At 50.3% G+C, this 24,968-nt stretch overlaps 3 protein-coding genes across 3 annotated transcripts; 1 reads left to right on the top strand and 2 right to left on the bottom strand.

The window, feature by feature from the left end:
• Positions 1-199: 199 nt before the first annotated feature.
• Positions 200-1,029, bottom strand: PCYB_123710 (hypothetical protein; the record flags this gene model as incomplete). The annotated part of the gene is made up of 3 exons (XM_004223704.1): positions 200-349; positions 703-741; positions 982-1,029. 3 exons carry the CDS (start codon positions 1,027-1,029, stop codon positions 200-202), a joined length of 237 nt encoding a protein of 78 aa, XP_004223752.1.
• Positions 1,030-3,758: 2,729 nt separating this feature from the next.
• PCYB_123700 (hypothetical protein) lies at positions 3,759-9,048 on the top strand (the record flags this gene model as incomplete). The annotated part of the gene is made up of 3 exons (XM_004223703.1): positions 3,759-7,971; positions 8,284-8,556; positions 8,882-9,048. The coding sequence occupies 3 exons, from the start codon at positions 3,759-3,761 to the stop codon at positions 9,046-9,048; spliced, it is 4,653 nt and encodes a 1,550-aa protein (XP_004223751.1).
• A 1,435-nt stretch (positions 9,049-10,483) lies between these two features.
• Positions 10,484-17,122, bottom strand: PCYB_123690 (hypothetical protein; the record flags this gene model as incomplete). The annotated part of the gene is made up of 2 exons (XM_004223702.1): positions 10,484-16,110; positions 16,177-17,122. The coding sequence occupies 2 exons, from the start codon at positions 17,120-17,122 to the stop codon at positions 10,484-10,486; spliced, it is 6,573 nt and encodes a 2,190-aa protein (XP_004223750.1).
• Positions 17,123-24,968: the final 7,846 nt, after the last annotated feature.

The following is a 24,968-nucleotide window of genomic DNA, read 5'->3' as shown; positions in this document are numbered from 1 at the left end:
ACCTTTCACGTCTGTCTCGTGATAAGATGCTAAAAACTAATCGAACGGGGACGTTTTGGAGTGCCCCTGTTTATGGGCACCCGCAGCTTCTCCATTTTGTGCACAAACTGTCTAGCGGCGTAACTGCCAAGCGGCTTAACTGCCAAGCGGGGGCCCCTCCCGGCTGCTCCAACAGAAGGGAGCTACCCACGTACACGTATCATATGTCCAAGTGACTGTTACAAAAGTCCAAGAATAAAAACAGGAAAAGCCAATTTATGTAAAAGAGACGGTGGTTCATCGACTTCTTCGAGTACTTCGTTGCGTTGTAAATGTGTAAAGGGGTTTGCTGGTTGCATATGCGTTTTTGCTATTACGGGAAAAAAAAAAAAAAAGGGGGGGGAGTTGTAAACGCACAAATGTGTGATAGGAGGGTGAAGACCATCATTCCGATCAGCCAACAACTCGGAGAAGCAACCTGTGGGGATGCCTGCTCCGCACGAGTGGCCCCGTAACTGGCTAGTTAACTCCACAACGGTAGACGCAATCCATTCGTTCTCTACATATCGATGTGTGGTTCGTCTTAACGGTGGAGAGAAAAGCAAAAGGTACTTCCGTTTGAACACATGGGAGGCGTGAAAATAAGAAACGCCTTCACAGAGCAGTGACAAAACGGATCGACAGTGTGCAAATTGTGCAACTCCTCTCCTTGAGTAGTATTACCTGGGTGTATAGGAAGTGCCTTTTCTCCGTGCTCCCCTTCTGAAAAAAAAAAAACACACGAGTAGGCATTAGTGGTATACACAATTGCTGGCGTGTTGCAAACTTTGGCACACGTAATGTGCAACGGTTGATGATGCTGCTCAGCATGGGGACGGAGGACACGAACGTGTTGCTCGTCCGAGGGTCACTAATCGGACCGTTTGCAATGGGTCTTCTGATGGCACGCAGTCGGGGAACCCGCTCTGGTTCCCACTATATGATGCCTTCCCTCCTTCCTACCTTAACGAGGTGCAGGCATGGACGCAAAGCGAAATGTGCCCACTTCATTTTGTTAACGCTTCTGAAATGGTAGCGGCCTGGCGGAGGGTTCCCTACTTTTGACTTACGCACAAAGGAGGAAGAAACTAACAAAAAAAAAAATTCGAAAAAGGGGTGAAAAACTCCTTCCCCTCTTTCCCATGAATGATGAATTAAATTTTTTTTTTTTCAAAAATGTGTGAAATGAGGGGTTCCTCTACGTGAAGGTTTTTTTTTTTTTTTTCACTGGAACGACGCATCAGCTTTTCGTAGGAATAGCTCCCCCTAAGGCTTCTTTGTTTGCGTATCTCTGTAATTTTGTCCCCATCCCTTTGGGCTCACTTTGCATGGGAGTGCTTCAGTTCGGGGAAGTTAGCAAAGTAAGGGACAGTTCAAAGTTCACTTCGCCTCGCCTAGCGTAGCTTTTTTTTTTTTTTTTTCTTTTTTTTTGCCTGAACAGGCAAGGTGAAATTGCAAAAAAGCTAGCTCCAATTTGGAGGCAGCCAACTTTTTGCGCAGGCAAAGAATTATATAGGAAATTCGACGCGTTGTCGCAGAAGAGGCAAAGCGGAACAAAGTCTTTCCCCCCTTGTTGTATGATGGGCGTTCCGTTGTGTTGCGCTTTGTTGCGTTTCGTTGTGTTGCGTTGCATTGCGTTTCCCTGCTTTGTCCGTCTCGGCAAATTGTTGTGTACCTTTTTTTTGTGCACCTTTTTTTGGGCCATTTTTTTTGCGCACCTGCTTTTTGTGCACAACGCCGATCGACTTGACAAAAAAAAAAAATGGGGGGAACACTCCTACCTGGTAGCACGAATGGGTGTAGCCATGCAGGTGGGAAATGTGAAAGTCAGATTTCCACGGTGAACACAGGACTATATTTTATATCCTCCCCCCCCTATGGGTCATACTGTGTGTGTATGCACACTTGCGGGGAATACAAATTGGGCGCCTTCTTTTCTGCGTCGCACCTTCAGCGGGGTGAGCTCTCGAACTGGAGGAAAAGAATGTTGCCATAGGAAGTGAGCGCACCAAATGAGGTGGTTTACTAGGTGAAACAGCCCAAACGAATTAACCCTTCGCGAGGAAAAGCAAACGAACCAGAACAGAGAACTACGCGAGAATGTGCACACATGTACGCTCACAACTGTGTGGACCCGGTGTAACAAAACACGTGTGCATGGGTTCGAACTGTTTGCCCAGATTGTGTTCCCAAATGGGGGTGGTGGCAGGCACGCATAATTTGAAGAGAAGAAAAAAAATGTGCATGTGTGTAGGAGAGTGCGCGGGAAAGGGGGCAAACATAAACGTACAGTTACTGTACGTATGCTTTTACTCCTCAGAGGGACATGCGAGCGAACGTCAGAACGAACGTCAGAACGAACGTCAGAACGAGCGCCAGAACGAACGCCAGAACGAACGCCAGAACGAACGCCAGAACGAACGTCAGAACGAACGTCAGAACGAGCGCCTCGTCTCTGATCCCCTTGCACACGCGCAGCCTTAAAAGGCACACCCCTGTCGTTTTATAGAGAAGGGGGCAAAATGGGGAGATGTAAGCGCCAAAGAGGAAATATGCCAACGCGGCGGAGCGACAAAACGGCGAAGCGGTGAACAAAAAAATTAAGCTGATGAGAATTTCACCTTACACAAATTTGCAATTTTTTTGCGTTACTGAAAAAATGGAGCATGCGTCGTTTCGCGGCAGAAGCGTGTGCAACAAGTGTGAAAATAAAAACAGAGAGAAATAAAGTTACAGTAAGAAGCAAAACAACGCAGCGATGTGGCAGATCCGGCCGTAGCGGCAAACCAACTTAAGCTACACGAGCGATGTGCTCGACATGAGCGAAGCTTTAAATCTGTCAAATCTGCCCCAACGCGAAAAAGGCGAAACACGGAAAAAAAACCTTCACACACTTCTTATGAAGAACAGAGCTACTTCTACACCACTATTTCCCGTTTGTGGAGTAGGCCGACCCTGCGTGCACGTCGTTTGCAATTGTTCAATCCTTTATGCGCATACGTGTGGCTGGTTTGCGTTGCTAGAAAAATGTGACCCTGCTGTGATGGTTTTCACGTGTGTATTTGTATGTGTGTGTTTGTGCATTTGTGTGTTTATGTGTTTTCATGTTTGTGTATTGGTGTGCTCATTTGTGTTTATTCATTTGTGTGTATTTTTTATTTTATTTTATTTTTTTTTTACCTTGCCTGTTCAGGCATTTTTTCAACTTTTGTCCGCATTTGTTCTGATTTTCCCCGGTGAGCTTTTTTGGCTGCCCGATCTGTTGTCTGCGCGCTGCATGTGTACGTTGTGTGTGCGGTTTTGTGTACTCTTTTGTGCGTCCCTCTGTGCATACGTCTGTGCGTCCCTCTGTGCATACGTCTGTGCGTCCCTCTGTGCGTCCCTCTGTGCGTCCCTCTGTGCATACGCCTGTGTGCGCCTTTTTTCCGCGACCACCGCGCACGCCCCTTTGCACAGCGCTCCCGAGCTGCACACGTTTTTCCTCGAAAAATGCATCGCCCCTGGACCCTGCATTTGTCTGCTTAGGCGCATGTGCAAAAATAAGACAAAATCTGTGCACGGAAAAAAAAAAATTCAATCGAGCGGCGCGTTTTGTCGTAAAGGGGAGCACTTGGCCACTTGGATGACTTCACCCCTTGGATGACTTCACCCCTTGGATGACTTCACCCCTTGGATGACTTCCCCACCTGGGTGAGTTTTCTTTTTTTTCCCAGCGCGGGGCGTCAAGGAAGAGACGCAGCATGGATCAGTCGGGTTACTCCCTGTCATATGACGACATTCGGGAATGCCTGCGGACGAGCAGCAGATATGACGTGTCGGTGAGCAAGTACCACAAGGCGGTGAAGTGTAGAGAGGGGAGGATGGGTCGTCCAGCCGCAGATGGGGCAACTCAGGACGAGGGCGCGAAAAATAAAGAGAAAAACAAAGAGAAAAACACGGGGGGAAATACGGAGAAGACTGCGGAGAAGACCGCAGAGAAGGCCGCGGAGAAGACCACCACGTACAGCCTCTTCGACATGAACGTGCTAACCCTGTACGACGAGTTGCTGGAGGTGTTCCGGTACAACCACTTTGCAATAAAAAATTGTAACTTCACCTTTTCAAAGGTCAGAAAGAATACCTACCAAGGGTGCGTGTTCGTGTGGTTCGTGTCGAATGGGGCTGGAATGACTGGATCGATGAGTTTGAGCGAAAATGAAAAAGCAGAGAGGGAGGAATCGAATCGATTCGAAGGGCATCGAGGAGGAGATGGCGGTGAGAGAGGCAATGTGCAGGGCAATGGGCAGGGCAATGTGCAGGGCAATGTGCAGGGTAGTGGGCAAACCCACTTGCGTCGAAGGAAAGGCAACACCCTGCACAGCTTGAAAGTGAAAGGAAACAGAGTGTCCAACGTGAAGGAAGTCCTCAAGGACACGTTCGATACACTCATTTTTTTCATGATTCACAGATATAATATTAAGCTGAAAATAAATCACTCCTACAGAGTCAAGGAGAGATGTAGCTATATAATCAAAAATGAAGAAGTGTACAGATTTTTGAAAAAGGATAATTATTTTAGAATCGATCTGAACAAATTACATTACGATATCAATGACTACTCCTATGTCTTCAAAATGAACATATCTCAGTTTGTAGATTTTTTTAGATATATAGAGCACATTCACTCGTGTGCTTATTTGATATCTCTTTTTGTTAGGATCATCGCTGATAGGAATAAAATCCACAAATACAGCTCTCAGCTTTTTTTTTGCAAAAGAAATGATGAGTGTATATGTAATTTGCATTTAAGTTTTGTGAAACAAAATCAGGAGAGTTTTCAGAAAAATTTTTTTAATAGCAAATTGGTAAGCATGGAAAATATCATTCCTTCAAAGGTGTCTCTAATTGAGGAGGTGAAGAAGAAGATAACCAGACGGCGCGACTTGGCTTACCCGGACGAGCTCGTCATATGCTCCTTCGTGAAGTCCTTCTACACGTTCAAGCTGGGGGGGAAGGAGGCGCAGGGGAAAGAAGCGGAGAAAGATGCGGACAAGGCGAAGGAGGAGAAAGAAGCGGACAAGGCGGACAAGGCGGACAAGGCGGACAAGGCGGACAAGGCGAACGAGGCGAACGAGGCGAACGAGGCGGACAAGGCGAACGAGGCGAACGAGGTGAACCCTACAAACGATCCCGTCGATGTTGCCGATTCGGTCGACACCAGCGACACGGTCGAGAGGGATAACACAAGCGAGACGAGCCCCCCCAGCAACACTAGGCAGACCGACCAGATGGACCAGACCGGGCATACCTCTCAAACCGAGCACACCTCTCAAACGAACAACCTGCACGACGTCAGCGTCATCCTGGAGGACCCGCCCCTCACGAGGAACCCCCCACCAAGCGCACACACGACAGGCACAGGGGACATCCCACACGATCACATCCTCATAAAGGACAGCACAACGAGTGACCAAGAAAGCAGTCAAAAAGGTGGATCACCAACACCCCCTTGTAGAGGCATCCCCATAGAAGGTGCAAAAACGTGTTTAAGATACTCTACGAGGAGCTGCACAAAAAATGAAATAAAAGGAAAGGTCTCTAATTCGCTTCATCTCAACAAGGGGAGAAGCATAAGAGTGACATTTGACTACAATGCCAAATTGACACACATGGCTAAGCAGAATTGCACGAATGGAGGGAGGAGTTATTTGGAGGATCCTGCTAGAAAGGTCAGGAGGTATAACGTGAGCAATAGGAAGAGTTGCTCTATCTTTAAGGTGCACAGTGGTGCGAGTGGATTTATTTATAGCAACAGGAGGGAGGTCCCCCTTTTGGGAGCCACGAGGGGGGAGCCACAGCCGCGGTCACGTGGGCAGCCGCATACACGTGGGCAGTCGCAGTCACGTGGGCAGTCTCAATCACGTGGGCAGTCGCAGTCGCTGTCTCATTCGCTGCCCCAGTCGGAAATGAGCAAAGTACTGAATAATTTCCTGGAGGCTAAAAATGAGTACCACGTGGGGAAGAGCAGGCGGACGGTCGACGAATCCATTTTGGGGATTCAGAAGAAGGGGAGAGTGGCCCCCGAATATGCTGTCGCAGACAGGAGCCACCATTCGCTAGATGACAAGGAACCCATCGTGATTGACCTGGATGAGAGCACGTGCGAGGAGAGCTCCAACGAGGTGGTGATAGAGGGGGAGCAGCTCGTCGGGGGGGAGCAGCTGGTCGGGGGGCAATTAACAGGGGGGCGCTGCACCAACGAGCAGTCCACAAACGAAGAACCCACCAATGAGCAGCCCCCGAACGAGCCGCCAATAAAGGAGCCACCAACAAAGGAGCCATCAACAAAGGAGCTGCCAATAAAGGAACCACTAACAAAGGAGCCATCAACAAAGGAGCCGCCAATAAAGGAACCGCCAATAAAGGGGGCAGACGAGGACGCGCCGACCACCCCCACGGAAATCTACCAGGGAAGGGGAAACAAATTTGAAAAGGGGATGGCGCCCAAGAGGAACAACCATGACGAGGGAGCGTCCCCCCATTACGGCGCTTTGAAGAGGAGGAAGACCAGCGGGGGTAGCAGCGGGGTTTGCAGCGAGGTAAGCAGTGGGGGTAGCAACGGGGTTTGCAGCGGGGTAAGCAGCGGGAGTAGCGTTTCTGGTGATGGTTCTGGTGGGAGTATCCGTGACGGGAGCGACGCAACGGCTTCCTTTTCCAAGGACATGAGTTTCCAGAAAAAGCTGCACCAAAAGGGAAAGGTCGTGTCGGAATACGTCCTCAGGAAGGAGAGCTTGAGACATAACCCATACCAGGCGCACAGCAGTGGGAGCCTGGACATGTGGACTAACAGGCGCTCTGCAGAAGGGGAGCCGGGTGGGGAGGACTACTGGGGAGTGGATGGCAAGAGAGAGGGGAGCGTGGATGGTAAGAGAGAGGGGAGCGTGGATGGCATGAGAGAGCATAGCGTGGATGGCAAGAGGGAGCGGATCGTGAATGTGTGTTTTGATAGCGGTAGGAGTGGAAGAGGCGTTAGGGGTTCGAGATTCGGTAGGGGTGGGAGGAGCATCAGGAACAACAGGAGCGTTGGCGTTGACGGAGGTGATGGGGAACGAAGCGGGGATGAACAACACGGTGAAGAAGGACGCGGGGGTGAGAAGCTGGATGAAGGTGGACGCAGGGATGAGAAGCTGGATGAAGGTGGACGCGGGGATGAGAAGCTGGATGAAGGTGGACGCGGGGGAGACGTAAAATGCGACGCCGAAAAAAACGAAGAGAAGCAAAAAACGAGCGCCGAGTGCTACTACCTGCCGTCCCGCTCTCCCGTCTCGAAGAACAGAGTCTGTGGGTTATGCTCAGAGGAAGGGGGCACTGGTTACAAGGGGGGGTACGCCGAGGTCGGAAGACGGGGCCGCAAGGTGGACACGGTGATGGGAGGTGGCGCGATTGGAGGTGGTGTGAATGAACTCGGCATGAATGGACTCGGCGTGAATGAACTCGGCGTGAATGGACACCCCCCGTCCAACGTGCAGGGGGAGGGTTCCCCCGGGGGAGGCCCTGCGCGACGGAGACGCCTTACACGAACTAAGTCGAAGCGGAATGTAGCGAACGGAGGAGACTGGCCCATCGATGAGCCAGAAGGCATGCAAGGAGGCCCCACCCAACACTACCAACAGAAGTACTTCACCAGGAAGGGAAACTCCTGGAGGGACAGCGCCTGGATGGACCCCGAAGAGGATCAATTCTTCACTAAAAAGGAACTCTACACAGAAGCGGAAAAAAAAGAATTCAATAACATCCACATAATAAAAAAAATGAACGAAAATTTCTGCTACTTGAATAGTAATGATAAGTTAAATGTGATTAAGATCCTGTGCAGTTATAGGACTTACTTGAGAAAAATTTTGCAATACGAATATATGAAGCGGGATTACTCGTTCGAGGTGGAGACGTGTGTCTTTTACCTGGACTACATACGTTGCAGCGGGGGGGGGAGCGGCATGGGAGGCGGAATAAGAGGCGGCATGGGCAGCAGAGTGGGCAGCGGAGTGGGAGGCGGAATGACAAGCTGCAGTGCAGGGGGAGGGAGTGACCACAGCGGGAGTGTTCACAGCAGTGATGGCAGCGCCCGTCGGGGTCGAGGAGGGCGTCGTGGCAGAAGAGGCAGACCCCGAGCTGACCACGGTATGGGTTACACAAAGGAGAGCTTGCATGGGGAGGACAACACGCACCCCCTTTCCCATGTGCACCATGAGCAAAGCAGTCACCTCTACCCTACCTTCACCACAGAGATGGAAAATGGAAAGAAACAAAAACTCATGCAGAAAATAAGTTACTATGGAAATAAAATCGGAGCATTAAATAAAATTATATGTACTTATACAAGCATTAATTCGACTTACATTGATCAGATAAAGAGATACCTTTCCCTGACTGAGTGCATTAAACAATTGCCTTGCAGTTTTTATTATGATGAGTTCAATTCGGAGAACGAGGAGGCGGAGGAGATGTCCCTGGGGGGGACACCGCCATCGAGGGGTGTAGTCAGCAGTGCGGTTGGCGGTGCGGTTGGCGGTGCAGTTGGCGGTCCTGTTAGCGGTGCGGTTGGCAGTATGCTTGACGGCGCGGTTAGCGGTATGCTTAACGGTGTGCTTAGCGGCGACGTCTGGAGCGACGGGGTGGATCACATGTACCAGGACGTGATGAACCAAATGCACAGCGACGTGGTTAGCCATATGTATAATGTCGCCTGGAACCCAATGCATAGTGCCGCCTCTCACCCAATGCATAGTGCCGCCTCTCACCCAATGCATAGCGCCGCCCCTCACCCAATGCATAGCGCCGCCCCTCACCCAATGCATAGCGCCGCTTCTCACCCAATGCACAGTGTCCCTGCTAACCAAAACGAAGAACCCGAGCGCCCGAGGAACTTCCCCGAAGAGGCGCGGTCGGTACCCTCGCAGCGCTTCTCTCACCAAGGGGGGTACCGAAGCGAAAAATTGCATAACAAGAAAAATGGAGATGGACTTACCAGTGGTAGGTTCGAACCCATAACTCAAAGGAAAGGAACAGCAAGCCATCGATACAACAAATTGGAAAGAAAAAATAAATGCAAGAGTATCATTAAAACTCCTTTCGCTACTTATATACGGAAGGTTAATAAGAAAGACAAAAATGAGATCGCTGTTATTGAGAGGAACTTGGGGGTGGTTCAAGAAGACGGGATGGACAATGGAAGGAGAGTCCTGCACGCTAATTTCCATTCCAACCCCATTAACATGAGTGCGTTAAGCTGGGAGAGTACGTGGGAGAAGGGAACCCTCGAGGGGGATTACCCCGGGATCGCAGCTGGGACCGCAGCTGGGGGGTATCACCTACCCAATGGCAGACGTGACTACAGGACGATGAGGGGGGTTAGTTCTTTTAACAGAGGCGCTCGGCTGAGTCGCAGCGCGTTTTACAATTAAGTTGCTTCAAGTTTCCATGGTGGGGGTGGGGGTAGAGAGAGAGAAAGGGACAGATATATCGGGAGAGTGGTATGGGGAGTTTTACCCAAAAGGAGTGCTTATCCTTGGTGGCAGGGCGGCAGCTCCGGGTTGTCCCCCTCAGGGTGCTCTTGGCACAGTCTGTTTAACGGGGCGGTTTGCATAGTGGGTAGGAGTTCTGGGTGCACCTAGAAACTGAATAAGGAAACCACTTCGATGAGGCAACTGCGAAGCGCACCCGTTGTTGTAGCACCCCACGTGTGTTGCGACACGCTCGACTTGCTCCCCATCTCTGTTCCCTACAAATCGAAGAACAGGGACACGTCGCTCGAGGAGTCCTGAAAAGGGGGAAAATGAAAGAAGAGTGCACGTGGAGGAGACCACAGCAGTGTTATGGCAAGTAGGCACGCGTCTGCGCTACGATGAGATGCAGTGTGGGGGGGGAGACGAAGAAGACGCCGAGCGTCTCGCCGGATAACCTGGTCGGAGACGTCCGCAAGACCCACTAGGCAGTGGGCTCCTTCCACGACTTTTTTTTTTCTTCCTTTCCTTTTTTTTTGTTTTTGTGATGACGTGACCGCCGCTTCGTCTTCCAAGTGGCTCTCGCTCAGCTCGTTGGCCCCATCCATTGTGTGCATTTGTTGAGTTTTTTTTTTTTTTTTTTTTTTTTTTTTTCCTTTCTCTCCTGTGTCATTTTGTCCTCCAGCGAACTGCCGTCGGAGAAGTCGGGTAGTGCGTGCAGGGAATCGCGTGCGGGGAGTTGCCTCTCCGTGTGGAGCTGCCTCTCCGTGTGGAGCTTCCTACCCGTGTTGAGCTTCCTCTCCGTGTTGAGCTCCCTCTCCGCTGGTTCCAAACTGAGACCCCCTTTTTTTAAGTACATATGCAAATTAATCTCTCTCTTACTAATGAAGATAACGGTGTGGTTTAACTCCTTGGGAAGATCAAGCAGAACGTTAACTGCGTTTGTGTAGAGTTCCCTGATGTGATTCATGTTGAGCTTCGCATTATTCGATGTTTTCTTGTACACATAGGTCACGAGATGTGTGATGCTGTTCCTGAGGATTATTATGACGTTGTAAATTATGTCGATTTGGGATCCTTGGAGAATGTTGCTCGTTGTGGTTGTGGTTGTTTTTTTTGTTCACTCGGTTGGGCGCAGCGGGGCGCTTGGCACAAGCGTCGTCGTGACGGCGGTCGCAGTCTTCATCGTGATGGCGGTCGCAGTCTTCGTCGCAGTCTTCATCGTGATCGCGGTCGCAATCTTCATCGTGATGGCGGTCGCAGTCTTCGTCGCAGTCTTCATCGTGACGGCGGTCGCAATCTTCATCGTGGTCGCCATCCCATTCGTGTGCACCTCCGTTGGGGCGACCCTCGCTGCAGACGTCGCTGTCTCGAAGGCAGGAGTTTACAATTCGGCCGCTCCCCCCCCTCTGCTTGAGTACCTCTATTTCAGCGTGCAGCTCTTCAATCCTGCTAATGCACGAGTCGATCTTATTCATGCAGACGCCTCCCTCCTCCACGGGCTTGCCCTGCTGAAGGTCCGCACACAACTTGGAGTATCTCGCATTGTCATCCACAGCTTCACTCAGCATTTTATTCATGGCGTCCTTCTCCGCAGTGAGTTGTTCTATTTCTGCTTTTAAACGAAGGATGAGTGGGTCGTCCTCGGCCGCGTGACATCCCTTACAGTTTTTTCCCCCTTCTGGTAGCTGTTCGTCTGGGCGCACGTCATCTCGGTGCACTTCTTCTCGGCGCACTTCTCCTCGGTGCGCTTCTCCTCGGCGCACTTCTCCTCGGTGCACTTCTCCTCGGTGCACTTTATCTTCGTCTTCTCTCCGGTTTGATAACCTTTTCATGTAAAGATCCACTTTCTCGTAATTCTGAATTAACCTGAGCACATCTGCCATTCGTATTGGAGCCACACTTAAGGGCTCGTCCAGACGTAGATACACCGACGCAATTGATTTGGAGTGTGCCTCCACGTTCTTTACAATATCTCGCATGATTAGTGTGAGTGATGTTTTTTCTTCTGCGTTGGAGGTCCCCTCTCCCAGGTGCAGATGGTAAGGCTCGAAAAAAGAGTCTACTTCGCTGGGGGAGGTAAAATCACTCGCGTGGGGACCACTTGGGGGGTTCCAATTTGGGGGCTTCCCATTTGGGGAACTCCTACTTGGGGGGAAACTGCTACCCAGCCCATTCGATGCTTCCGCTGCATCATCAGTGCGGGTGAAGGACGCCACTCCTGACTTTAAATTAGACGCGACGTGCAACTCGTGCAAGCGGAGCATCGACAAAATGAAAAACAGGGTGATGTTCTCCTTTCCATCGTGGCGTAAGAAATGGTCGCAGTGGGGAACACTGCCTGAGTGGTTCACGGAATCGTCGTGCGGTTTAGCGATGTTGTCGTGCGGTTTAGCGATGTTGTCGTGCGGTTTAGCGATGTTGTCGTGTGCTTGGCATGGTTCGTGTGCTTCGCATGGTCCGTGTACCTCGCATGGTCCGTGTGCCTCGCCTGCTCTGTGCGTGTCGACCTGGCTGCACAGTTCGTTGCGGCTCACTTGGTTCCCCGATTTTCCGGATGAATAGAGGCAAGGGGATCTTTCCTCGAGCGATCCATGGTTGGCTATTCTTTGTCCGTCCAGTAGCGATATGCTTCTAATGGTGGTCCCTTCCACCTCTTCGGCATTCCCCCCGCACGGTGGAGTGGACGTGCGGGCGGACGTGAAGGTGGACACGGATGCGGACACAGACACGGACGCATCTGCGAAGGATCTTCTCCCATCGTTCGTAGAGGCCAACATCGAATCGATAAAGGGGTTCACATCGGTCACGTTGCTACCTCTCCTGTTAGATGCACAATGGGGGATACTCCCGTGGGGTTGGCATCGGGATTGAGTTCCTGTGCTGAGTGGTTCTTCGTTTGGGTGCTCGCTCTCCCGGGAAATGCACACAGAAGAAGCATGTTGTGAGGTGCCCACTTGAATGACATTCACTCCGCTTTGCGACGCACCTCTAGTTACCATTCCGCTTTGCGACGCATCTCTTTTTACCATTCCGCTTTGTGACAGCTTCGTCTCGCTAGGAAGCAGCCCTTCGGACGAGGCCACCACACCGCACCACTCACTCTCCCCCACTGCATACTTCCTAAAGGCCAAAGGGAACAAATTAGTCAGTCTTGGAGAGTTCAAAAAAAATCTATGGTATTCATTCTTCACATTTAAAAGAAGGAAACTACAGATGACGTATTTTATTTTATTGAGTTCTACTCTCATATGGTTAATTATGAGTAGTGCTTTGTTCATTAGTTCCTTTTGGTGTGTGTGTTTTTTTTCCGATTGGTTCTTCGTCTTTCGCTTGCCTGGTTGGTTGGGCAGTCTACTGGGTATCCTGTTGGTCCCCCGTGCCGCTCCTCCCTGCGCGGTTCTACCCAGTGCCGCTCTGCCCTGCGCGCCTCTTCCCAGTGCTGACTCCTCCTTCCTCACCAAAATTTTTTTGTACTTCAAATTCACCAGTGTGCACGTGCATATGGGTAGTTTCAGGGGGATGCGTTTGATTAGGAAGGACTCGAGTGCCACCGTGGGGGGGTCCCCTCCCGGGTTGGCGGCGAGTGCAGCGGTTTGGTCAGAACCATGCCCGCTGCTGTGCCTGCTGCTATGCCCGCTGCTATGTCTGCTGCTATGCCCGCTGCTATGTCTGCTGCTATGCCCGCTGCTATGCCCGCCGCTCAACTGGTCGCTACACTCGCCGCTCAACTCGCCGCTCAACTCGCCGCTCAACTCTCCGCTCGCACCCAGCGAAGCATCCCATTGGACTGCACCCCACTGCGCGCCTTGCACCTTCCCCCCAACGGCGTTACCCAACCCACCACCACCGCAGCTGCAGCGACGACAAAAATTAGCTCGAGCAATATACTCATGAATAACTTGTATAATAAAAAAGTCCACATAGACCCCCTTGCAATGCTCACAAATGATGACGGTGTGGTAGTAATCACTGAGATATTCCTTTATCTTTTTCTTCAAAGTTGTTATATTTTTTTTTGTGTCATAATGGGGTGAACCCATGGGGGTGGTGCTAGGGTCGTAGTTAAATTCACTCTCGAGGAAGTACTCCCCCGTTTGTACGTGCTTGTTTTCCTTGACGATGACACGCTGGGGGTGGCAGCCTCGACAGCCTGGACAGCTTCGATCGCCTCGACAGCTGCGACCTCCTCGACAGCTGCGACATTTTAGACTGCTCCTGACTATTTGGCTTCTCCCTCTCAGGGTTGCTCTCTCATTTCTCTCATGGGGGGGGTACGCACCTTCGATGGAGTCCTCCTCAGAGACGTCCCTCATTTGTTTAAGGGTTCTATGAGAGTGTCTTTTTTGCTGATTCGCTAGCCGTTTGAAGCGAATCCTCGCGTGGTCTGCAGAAGGGCATTCGTAAAAGCTCTCCTCACTTCTGCAAAGGTGCAAATCGCGGTGACCATTCACGTCGCGATGACCATTCACGTCGTGGTGGCCATCCGTGTCAGACTCATAACTTTCAGAGGAATATTTTAAAATTTCAATAAGCGATTCTACTTCGTCCATTTCTCCTTTTTTGTGAATCCTTTTTCCCGTACCTCCTCGCTGATCATCCTTTCTCCCCCTAGACAAAGCATACGTACTAGATGTGCCCATATATTTGCAGCTTCTGTTAACTCTCCTTCTGTCACATAGAGCTAGCTGGTCCTTCCTGATACCTACGTGGTCTCCCTCATGGAGATAAGCTCCATCCTCTTTGAACCTTCTTCGTATAGCGTATTCTCCATTTTTTTGTTTACTCCTAATGGTGGGTATATCATTAGTTTTTATTTTATTTTTATTTTTATTTTTCTCGGTGCATCTAAAACGTGCATACACACTAGTGGACGAGGTCGAATACGATTCGCATGAGAAGTCTCCTCCAGTAGATGCTTCATCTGAGTACAGAGAAAGCCTTTTACATCCCTTAACACACTGCCTTTTTTTTATCCTTCTCGTGGTGCTTCTATCTCTTTGTACATCATAGAAGACGTCCCCTCGGTAGGCATCACAGTTGTAGTACCTTCCATGGTGAGAAATTTCCACCGTTTGAGCGGAGGCATTCATCGTTGTCGTGGTTACTTGCACCTTTTTATTTTTCGAGGAACTGCATGCGAGCATGATCCTTTTGATGCTGCAGTTGTTAATGCCGTGCAGGTCTGTGAGGACTTCCCTGTTGGCACTGCTGCTTTCTTCCGTTTGGGTGAATTTTACAAGATTGCTTATTTCCTCCGTTTGTGCTTCTCTGTGTTGGGTGCTCTTCGTCTCTACTTCAGGGTTAACCCCTACGTCGGTTACGTCGATCGGGTTTGGGTTCACCCCCGCGTCGGTTACGTCGATCGGGTTCGGGTTGACTCCCACGTCGGTTACGTCTATCATGTTCGGGTTGACTCCCACGTGTGCCACGTCGATCAAATTGGTGTTTGTGCCGGAGCTCACGAACGACCTGTTCTCATGCGTGTAGACCTGCTTGCTCGTCGAGATTTTTTCCTCCGTGTTCACCCCTTCACTGATGACATTTCGATCGGGGGTGTCTTCGCCGAGTGGTCTTCCCTTTCCCTCCGTTTGGGTGCACCCGTTTTTTTTTTCTCTCTCCTCACTCGGGGGGGTTTCCTCCACCGGGCGCTTCTCCGTTTGGATCCCCCGTTCTGTTGTTCCCTCCACGGGGTGCTTCTCCGTTTGGGTGCACCCACTTTTCTGGCCTCCACCTGGGGGGGGATTCTCTTCGTTTGCTTCGCAACTGGGGTGGCTGAGGCTTCTTTGGAGGCCCCCCTCTTGGTTAGGGCTCGGCGGGGCACTCTCCAGGGCGCACTCAGCAGTTGTGCGGGCTTCCCCCGGTTGGAGATCCCCCCCAGTTCCCCCTTCCCTTTCCCTACCATGTGCGGCTGCCTGATTTCCCCTCTCCACTTTATCATACGTTTCTGTAGGCGGTGCACCCCCCGCGGTGACCAAATCGCGCAGGAGAAGCTCCATGCTCGTGGTGAGCTTCCTATTCTTGCTTTTGAGTCGTTGGACTGTCTGTTTGAGGGACTCATTTTCCAGTTGCAGCTCAGAGCAGAAAATTTGGTAATGTTGGATGTTACTCTCGCTTAGCTGACTGTGATTAAGCTCCAAGTCACTGAGGGAGAAGTTGCTCCTGCTGAGCGGGTGCTCATGGTTGCCGCTCCCCCTGGCACTGGCCTTCCCGTTTGCACCTACGCTTGCATCTATGCTTGCACCTACGCTTGCACCTACGCTTGCACCTACGCTTCCATGCACGCTTCCATGCACGCTTGCATGCGCATGGTTGCTCTGTTCGACGCGGAACCTCTCCTCCAGTTGCAAACACAGGAGGTGAATATTTTCGAAATCTTTCTCCAAGTTGTTGTACCTCTCGAGAAGCAAAGCATAATTTTGGTTCTTCACTTTTATGGTTTGTTTGTGGCCATCTAATTGGCTTCCTACCTCTTGGAGATCCTGTACCCGTTGTGCTAGTTCCGCTTTGAGGGCTTCGTTCTGTTCTATTAGCTGTTTTAGTTGTCTAGCCAAAATGGAGTTTTCCTCCCTGAGGCGGTTTTCACCGAGGGGGGCCCCATCGAGGGTACCTCCAGTGAGGGAGCGTCCAGTGAGGGAGCGTCCAGTAAGGGAGCGTCCAGTAAGGGAGCGTCCACTAATGAACCCCTCCTTGGGGGTGCCCCCACTGATGAACCCCTCCTTGGGGGTGCCCCCACTGATGAACCCCTCCTTGAGAGTGCCCCCACTGATGAACCCCTCCTTGAGGGACGTGAACGATGAAATGACATCCCCATCTTGGTAGAAAGCACCAAAGTTGGCACTCTTATTTTCTCTCTCTGTTGAAACGATTCTGAGTAAGTCGTTCAGCTCATCACTTAACTCTCTGCACTTCTGTTTATATTTCGATATCTCCTCATCCTTTTTTTTATTGTCCATATTTATTACTTCTAACCGTTTGGCAGTAGAAATAAATTCGTTTCTTTCTTCGAGCAGTTCCTTGATCTGATTCTCCATTTTGTGGACATGGAGAACGTAAGTCTCCTCCATTTTGTTTAAGTCCTCCTTCAGCTGAGATACCTCTTTATTTTGCTTAGCTATGTAATTATTTGTATTGGCTAGTCTCCTAGTCTGTGCATGCAACATCAGAGATGACTCTGCTTCTTTGTTCATGCATACTTCTAACTCGTTCTGTAGAGAATGCATGAAAATTATTTTCTGATCTTTTAAGTTATTCACCACATTATTTAATTCGATAACTTCGCTATTCTTGAGAGCTAATTCTTGTCTCAATTTTTTATTTTCCACTTCGAGTAGGTTCAGTGATCCTATACACTCCTCTCCTCCTTGTGAACAACTACTTGGTTCCAATAAAAACCTCCCCAATATTTTACCATACTCCTCGTTCTTCTTCCTCTCATTGAGAAAGTAGCTCCTCTGAACTTGTACCTCCGATTTTAAGTGAAATATTTTTATTTTATAAGTTGCAATCTCTGTTTGTAGGGATCGATATATTTCGTTTACTTCACTCACGTCACTGGCTCTGGTGGAACTGATCGATCTACTTGACTTGCATGACTTCCCCTGTTTGTCTGTGGTCGTCATGGTGGGAGATGACACTATGCACGTTTCCCCAGAGTTCGTGGTGGATGGGCCCCCCCTTAGGGGGCCTTCCCCACCAGCTGCTAACTGGCTAGCTGCTAACTGGCTAGCTGCTAACTGGCTAACTGCTAACTCGTTAGATGCTAACCCACCAACTGCTAACTCGCTATATGTGCTCTCCTCTTTCTTCTGCTTAAACGTATCGCAAAGCTGCGCGCCATCTGTGCCACTTTGTTCTCCCTTGAGGGTGCCACCGCGACGGTGTCCCTCCCCCCCTCTGGGCGCTTCACTCGTCAGGAGTCCTTCGTATCCGATCAGGTGCTCCATGCACTGGGAATCACCCCGCTGCTCACACCGCTGCTCTCCATGGGGCACACCCCGCTTCTTTCCTTGGGGCTCACACCGCTGCTCTCCACGGGGCACACCCCGCTGCTCTCCATGGACCTCTCCCACGTACACTGACACTGCGTCTTCACCACCTGTGTCGTCGCTCGCGCCCCGTTTTTGTCCTCCCCACAGTGCACCCTCTCCGTGGAGTGCCCCTCCCTGATCAGCGTCCCTTTGGAATGAAAACTCCAGGGCGCTGGTGTTGTGCGCGCTCATGGGGGAAGCAAAATTTGCACATTTGAGTGGTCCCACTTGGTCACTTGAAGAATCCATGGCGTAGTCACCCCCAGGGGCGACCCGTTCACTGCCCTCAAAGAAGGAGCTGGCGCAGGACATCCCGCAGTCTATCTCCTGGGGCCTCACTATGTCATTGTTTAGGATACTCTCGTAGGAGAAGTCGAAGTTGAAGCCGCCCCCGAGCTGTTCCCCGAGCTGTTCCCCGAGCCGTTCACCGTTTCGTTCGCCGCTTCCCTCACCGTTTCGTTCACCTCTTCCTTCACCATTTCGTCCACCGCTTCGCTCAACGCTTCCCTCACCGCTGCATAGCTCCGCCGGCTGCTTCTCCTCACCCTTGTTGCCCTGCATTGGAGCTGCGCATGCTACATTTTCTTCGCCCCGCGTAGGGAAAGAACTCACCAGTGGCTGGTCAACAAAAACAAAAAAAAAAAATAGTGATAATAAGAACGCTCGTTATAACTCACGTGGGGAAATTAAAAAAAAGTGTAAAATACACACATGGGGATATTCACAGGGGTAGACTTTCAATCCTGTCCCCTTTTTTTTCGTTTCCCTTGAGTGCAAAGTCTATTGCCTTGCTCAAGGGGGAGAGATAAGAGCTGGAGGGAGAGTGTCGCTCGACTGTCTTCCTCTGCCCTGAACGTGAGGGGGGAGGCGAAGCAAGCAAACTGCCACTAGTCTTACTTCGCCCAGCCACGATCTCGTTGCGCCAATCGCGTCGTGCAATCGAGCAGGGATGCGCGCAGGGGAGTACGTAAGTATGCACGCATGTACGTATGTATGTATACTTTTTTTTTTTTTTTTTTTTTTTTTTTTCGCGATTTGCAAAGTGCTGATTTACACAGACAAATAAACCTCTCCGTGTGCAACGAGCGCAAAAGATTTGCAGCTTAGTCACCAAACGAGTTTGTCATCGAGAGAGTTCGGCCTCTCACGAGTAAAGCGGCACTCCAAAGGTGTGATAACGATGACGCTTTCGCGCAATCCAAGCGGGAGAAGAAATTTCAAGTTGAGCGCTGTGTGCAGCTGATTTGAAAGGGTGCCATGTTTTTCTTATTTTCCAGGAGGATTTTTTTTTTTTTTTTTTTTTTTTCTTCGCGCGGGGTGGAGAAACGGGCTTCTTCACATGGACAGGAGGTATGGTGATTATTTTTTAATCTCATTTTGGTGTTCCTTTTTTTTTGCCGTTTTGTTTTTTTTCGCAAAGGCAGAGTAAAGTCGCCTGAAGAGAGCCCTTTCGCGCGTGGGGTTACTCTTTTTTTTTTTTTTTTGTTCCATGGTGGCGAGTGACCATTGCATTGGGGGGCGGGCCACACGGAGGACTGCGCCAGGTTGTGAGCTACCCCAATTACCATCCCACGTGCTACCCTGTTACCATCCCACTTGCCACCCTTTTTGGTGAACATCCCCCAGGGGAACAAGCGCAGAGGGGTGTGCCCCCCCAACTTTCGCCTGACCCGTTCAGGCAAAAAGAAGAAATCTTCTTCGTTGCTTACAACACCCAACTGGGTCAGCCCAACCATCTGTGTACATACTGCCAGAAAAAAAAAAATAAAACTTAACCTACCCGTTTAATGCTATGGATAGAATACTTCGAGTCTTTTCTGTTTTTTTTTTTTTTTCTCTTCTTGTGAGAAAAAAATGGAAAATGGGGAATGCACACCCCCTTGAGCGTATGCTCTCACCAACGTAAGAATGTGCGTTTGTATGAAAGGCCGTTTGCATGGAAAGCCGTTTGCATGGAAGGCTGTTTGTCCTTTTCGCGGACGTGTGTTGTTCCAATGCTGAAAAAAAAGGGGGGCTAGCCTGCCTTTACGTTGTTTTTTTTTTGTTTTTTTTTGTTTTTTTTTGTTTTTTTTTGTTTTTTTTTTTTTAATGTACACCTGTGCACACATGCGAAGGAGTAGCATCATTAGACAGTTGGCGGTGGGGGGGAGTAAAGGTACAAAAACGAGGTGGCTATTTTTTTTTTGAGGAATTGCTAATCGTCGCGCGGCGCTGGAGAGCTTGCTCGCTATGTCCCTTCACTTGTGCAACCGTTAAAAGGAAGAAAAAGAAAAAAGATGAGAAAGGTGAAAGATGCAAAAGGAATTTTATTTTTATTTTATTTTTCATTTTATTTTATTTTTCTTTTTATTTTATTTTTCTTTTTATTTTATTTTCCTTTTTCTTTTTCTTCATTTTCCCAGCACCGTGACCCGTGCTCAATCGAGGGGGAGAACGAAAATGGGCTGCACTTCATTCTGCAGATCTTCTGGTGTTATCGCATGCCGCGTGTGTGCTATCTGGTGGCAATGCTGGTGGCAGTGCATCTACCAGGGGAGTCACAAGGGGGGGACGTGAATGGGGCAACCCCCAGGTGAACTGAATGCAAAGGAGGAGCGTTCATACACCGGATGTAAAAAAAAAAAATCTTCCTCTATCTTATTTCTTCTTCTTCTTCTTCCAACTCTTTTTCCTTCTCTTCCTCCGCCTCGTCCTCCGCCCCTTCTTTTTTTTCCCCCTTCTGGAGGCTCGATTGCTCCCACCCGCACACTCACTTCGTAGGCGCGTCGAACGGGTTCGACATGATCGCGCTGCCTACGCGAATCACGTCGCGTTGATTAAAAAAAGGAGCAACGGAAGGAGCAACTAAAGGGGCAACGAAAGGGGCAACGCCTGGTTGAGGTGATGACAGGCACAACCGGGCACTAGGCGATGTGACACCAAAAACACTGCAGGCGTCGTCCCCTCGGTGAGCTGCGGAACAGAGCCCATGTATCACACCACCCCTCCGCCCCCCGAAACTTCGACCAAACTTCGATCAAACTTCGACGTTGGCTCATGTGTCTTCCAAACGTTGCACTTAACAATGAGGCATACGACGGAGGGTGTGGGGGGAGGGCGCCACAGAGCAGTGCATCCTTCAGGTCCATTCCTTCGTGAGGAGGTGTCCTTTTAAAATCGCATGAGCATGCATGAGTGAATCAACGCTGCTATCTGTGCAACCCTCTCCGCTTGCATGTGCGCTGCCCCCTCACCTTGCATCTGTTCCCGGGCCATCACTTTGCATTTTGGTGTGCATACCCACATGCACGTTGCAGAGTGTTCTGCTTCGTGCGAAACTGAAGGGTTGAACGCAACTGCGGTGAGAGGCACATCACCACATTGTATTATGCCGCCTCGTATTTTTGAGGAGGACACATGCATGGATGGCATGCATTTCTTCGTGGCCGCCTCCCCAATGCCAGTCGAGTGAGCCTTAGTCTCTGTTCCGTTGCCAGCTTCCCTGCACTCGTTCGTTGCCTCACCGTCGGACGGTTAACTTAAGTGTTTTTTTGCTGAGTTGTGCTGTTATTTGTAGAGGTTTTCTCAGGTGTGCCAAGTTTTTTTTTTTTTTTTTTCTTTAAGTCACTGTTACACATTAGGTGAGCACACGTTTGTGATTCCCGATGTGTCATTTTGCTTTTTTTTTTTTTTTTAAGAAAGCAAAGTTGTGAGTGAAGTAACACCTTTTAAGAAACCTACAAGTGATTTTTTTTTTTTTTTCCTTTCATCTTATCTCTGAGAGTTGGCTCCTTTAAGTCGCCCTTGCAGATGCGTGGGCCAACTTGTGTGAGCATCTCTTCCAGGACTTTACTTTTGATCGAGTTCCTTCGTTGGTGTTCGCTCGCTCGTTTGAAAACGTCTCCCTTTGAGTATCCTCTCCTTCTCCTCCCTCACGTTAATACCATTTTGTGTGTGCCACTCGCACATCTCCCTGTGGTTACGGCTCCTTGTGAGGGCAGACCCTTGGGAGGGAGCAGCGACGCGAAAAGGCCCCAGAGCTTTGGGGCGCACAGCTGTCCCGGCCTTCTTAAAGGGGACAGGCGAAAAGGAGAAAAGGGGAACAAATCCCCCCAATACAGGGGAGGAGACCCCCACTGCCACGTTGTTGCTTCACCACCTCCAATTGCCCCCTCCTGGGAAGAAAAAGAACCTCCGAGCTTGCAGTTGTGACAATGCCCTGAGGTTCGTCAAGTTGGGCGGCACCTGCGACATCTGCGGCGACACCTGCAGCGGCTCCCCTTTTTCAATTCGCACATTCCAACCGCCAACGTAGTGCCCCCTGTGAAGTGGCGGTCGCTCTGCCCGAGTCTGCTCTGCTGAATCGCAACGAAAGAGAAAGCAAGCTGGCCTTTCAGCTTTGCGCCAAAGGGAAAACGGGAGAGGAGCGTCCAAGGAAGCAGCTAAAGCGAACCCCTAACTAGAGCAGTCAAGCCAAACCGATAACTCGAGCCGGTAGAGCAGACATCAAATGTAGCGAGTTGCCCCGTGCAGCTGCACTCGGGGAAGCGAACTCAGAGACGCAAAGGAAAAACACCCCTGTCTCCTGTTGCACCCACAGTCATTTTGCTTCCAATTATTTTGCTTTGCTTTGCTTTCTATTTTTTTTTTTTCCCTTTTTTTTTTTTTCCCTTTTTTTTTTTTTCCCCACCCCTTAATAGAGTTAAAATACAGCATTCCTTCGAACGTCGTAACAACGCCTAAGTATGTCCTCTTCACATGATCGTATTTTCATTTGTGTTAAGGTGAATACTTAATTTTACCTGCACATGTTCATACGTTTTTCAAAGCATCCACCAGGTGATCCATCCGCTTGTTCGCACCATGTGTGTACGAAGCAACGTGACGACTGCCTTGTGGGTTGTGCCGCCTTCTCTTTGTTAACGAGCGCGCTTGGCAGACATTCCAAAGTGTGCACCTGCGTGTGTCTTGTCTGCTTGTGCCCCCCCTAGAGTTTGTCCCTTCGTTTGTCCCTTCGTTTGTCCCGTCGTATGTCCCCTCGTTCGTTTGTTTGTTTTTACTTTACCTGTTTGTTCGCGCGCTACTAATTAATCCCGAGTCTCAACTTGCAGTTTTTTTTTTTTTTCTTTTTTTCTTTTCCTTTCTTTTTTTTTTTTTTCTTTTTCTCCTTGGGACCCCGCCTTAATCTGCCCACCCTTTGCTCGATTCCGCAGCGAGGTCCTCCGAAGTTTCAATTTTTTGCCCCAGCATTCGTCAAGTTAGCTCAGCCGAACCTCATTCCGCGTCACTGGGCGGCAGCGTGGTTTGTCCTTCGCGCAGCGCAAGAAGTGCGTGCTTCTCTTGCGACACAGTTGGTCCTCCATTTGAGGTGCAGCTGGTCTTGCACAGTGTCACCTCGCCACATAGTCACGCCACCGCATAGACACGCCACCGCATAGACACGCCACCGCACAGACACGCCACCGCACAGACACGCCACTACATAGCCACACCACCGCATAGCCACGCCATAGAATACCCTCCTCGCGTGATGATGCTCTTCTAATCTCTCCCACACAACTGAGCCATTCGACCCGACATACTTACACTCCACACCACGCACATAACGTTTGCCTCTACCAGTGACACCGCTGTGTTCCCTCGTTTTCATCCCATCTCATCTCATCTCATTTTTTTTTTTTTTTATTCCACCTTTTAATTTCTTCTATCCCCCCCTCCCTTGGGTTATCCTTTTACGAAGGTTCCCCAGAGAAGGGCTCCCATGTGCAGCTGTCTTTTCCACTCTTCGTCCTATGCACTCTGATCAGCGACTCATGAACACGCCGACAGTGTCCAACGCGCAGTTGCCCTGCCCCCTTCCATGTGCCTCCCCGCTGCTAATCACAGTTTCCTTTTGCGTAATTTGATTTGCCCCCCCTCCCCAGTTTTCCGTCGTGCACACTCGTTAATCGCCTCGCCTGAGTAGCCAACCACAAACATGTGCGTGCTCGTTCGTTCACCTCCCTCCGTTTACCGCTCTCCCTTTGCCGCCCTCCGTTTACCGCCCCCCTTTGCCGCCCTCCGTTTACCGCCCCCATTTGCCGCTTTCCACTCGCGCCCACCCCCAGCAGCAGCTGCACGTCCCCTTGGCCCACGCGTGCGAACTGAGCAGGTCGCCCACTCGTGTAGTCCCTCCGATCCTCGCTCCACAGAAAAAAAAAAGTGTGTCAAAAAAAGTATGCAAAAAAAAGTGTGTCAAAAAAAGTGTGTCAAAAAAAGTGTGTCAAAAAAAAAGCAGGTCCACTGAAGCGGCGAGGTCGAACAGAATGCACCAAACATAGGGACGCTCCTGTACGGTGTACACCCGAACATGTGTCTTTCTATGTATGCACCCCCCGAAGCATTCGCAAGTCGAAGGGTCGTCACTGTTTCGACTCTCCTTTAACCGTTTTACGCGATCATCTCAGCTGTTTCTCGCCCCCCTGACGGAGTCCTGCCTTGTCCATTTTTTTTTTTTTCCCAAGCGCGTTTGCGCAGGTACACTGTGCGTGCACGTGGGTATTCTTTCTTCACCCCCCCCTCGTAAGTTTGCACTTTTCGCGTAGCTACACATCTATGTTGCCGTTAAGTGTCCACTCGTGTGCACACCCCTGCTCTGCAATTCCTCACGCCAGCTTCGCAGCCAAGAGTTGCCTCCGCCAAAGTGCCCCACTCCACGTCTCACCTTAGTCCCTCCGCAGAGCGTCCCTCCGGAGAACGTCCCCCCGGAGAACGTCCCTCCAGAATTGCCCACTCACCACCACCCCCACGACAAAATGGTAGATGGGGTTTTAAAATTGAACCTTCTTGAACATGGCCTGGAGGAAAGTACCACCAGTTTCAGCGTAAGTCTTCAATCACTTCACCTTAGTGCCTTCCCCTGTTGGGTGTGTGCACAGTGTAGGTGATTCCATTTGCCGCCGCTCGCTCCATTTGCCGCCGCTCGCTCCATTTACCGCCGCTCGCTCCATTTACCGCCGCCCATCCCATTTGCCGCTTTCCCATCCCACTCCTCACTGCAGCGGTACTACGACGGGAAAGGGGAGGCGCCCAAACTGAACAAGAATCTCTTCCTCAATTTGAATGTCCCCATCCCGGCTCTGAATTATATCATCGACGAGAGCAAGAACTACCTTGCCGGAAACGCGAACTACCTTGCCGGAAACGCGAACTACCTTGCCGGAAATGAGAACTACCTTGCCGGAAATGCGAACTACCAACGGTGCAGCCAAGAAACCTTTCGACACTCCAAGAACCTCCTCGACATCATCATGCGCATTTCTCTGCAGCAGAGGGCACGCACGTACGAGGTGGGTCTGGAGAACTGGCGCAGTGCCGGTGCAACCGCCAGCCAAGTGACCCAACACTGCTGCGTAGTGGAGTAGCGAAGTAGCTAATTAGCGAAGTAGCTGCTTAACTGCTTAACTGCTTAACTGATTAA

This window comes from Plasmodium cynomolgi, chromosome 12 (genome assembly GCF_000321355.1).
Source record: "Plasmodium cynomolgi strain B DNA, chromosome 12, whole genome shotgun sequence".
Taxonomy (NCBI): domain Eukaryota; phylum Apicomplexa; class Aconoidasida; order Haemosporida; family Plasmodiidae; genus Plasmodium; species Plasmodium cynomolgi.
This window is presented reverse-complemented; position numbering and strand designations above follow the sequence as displayed.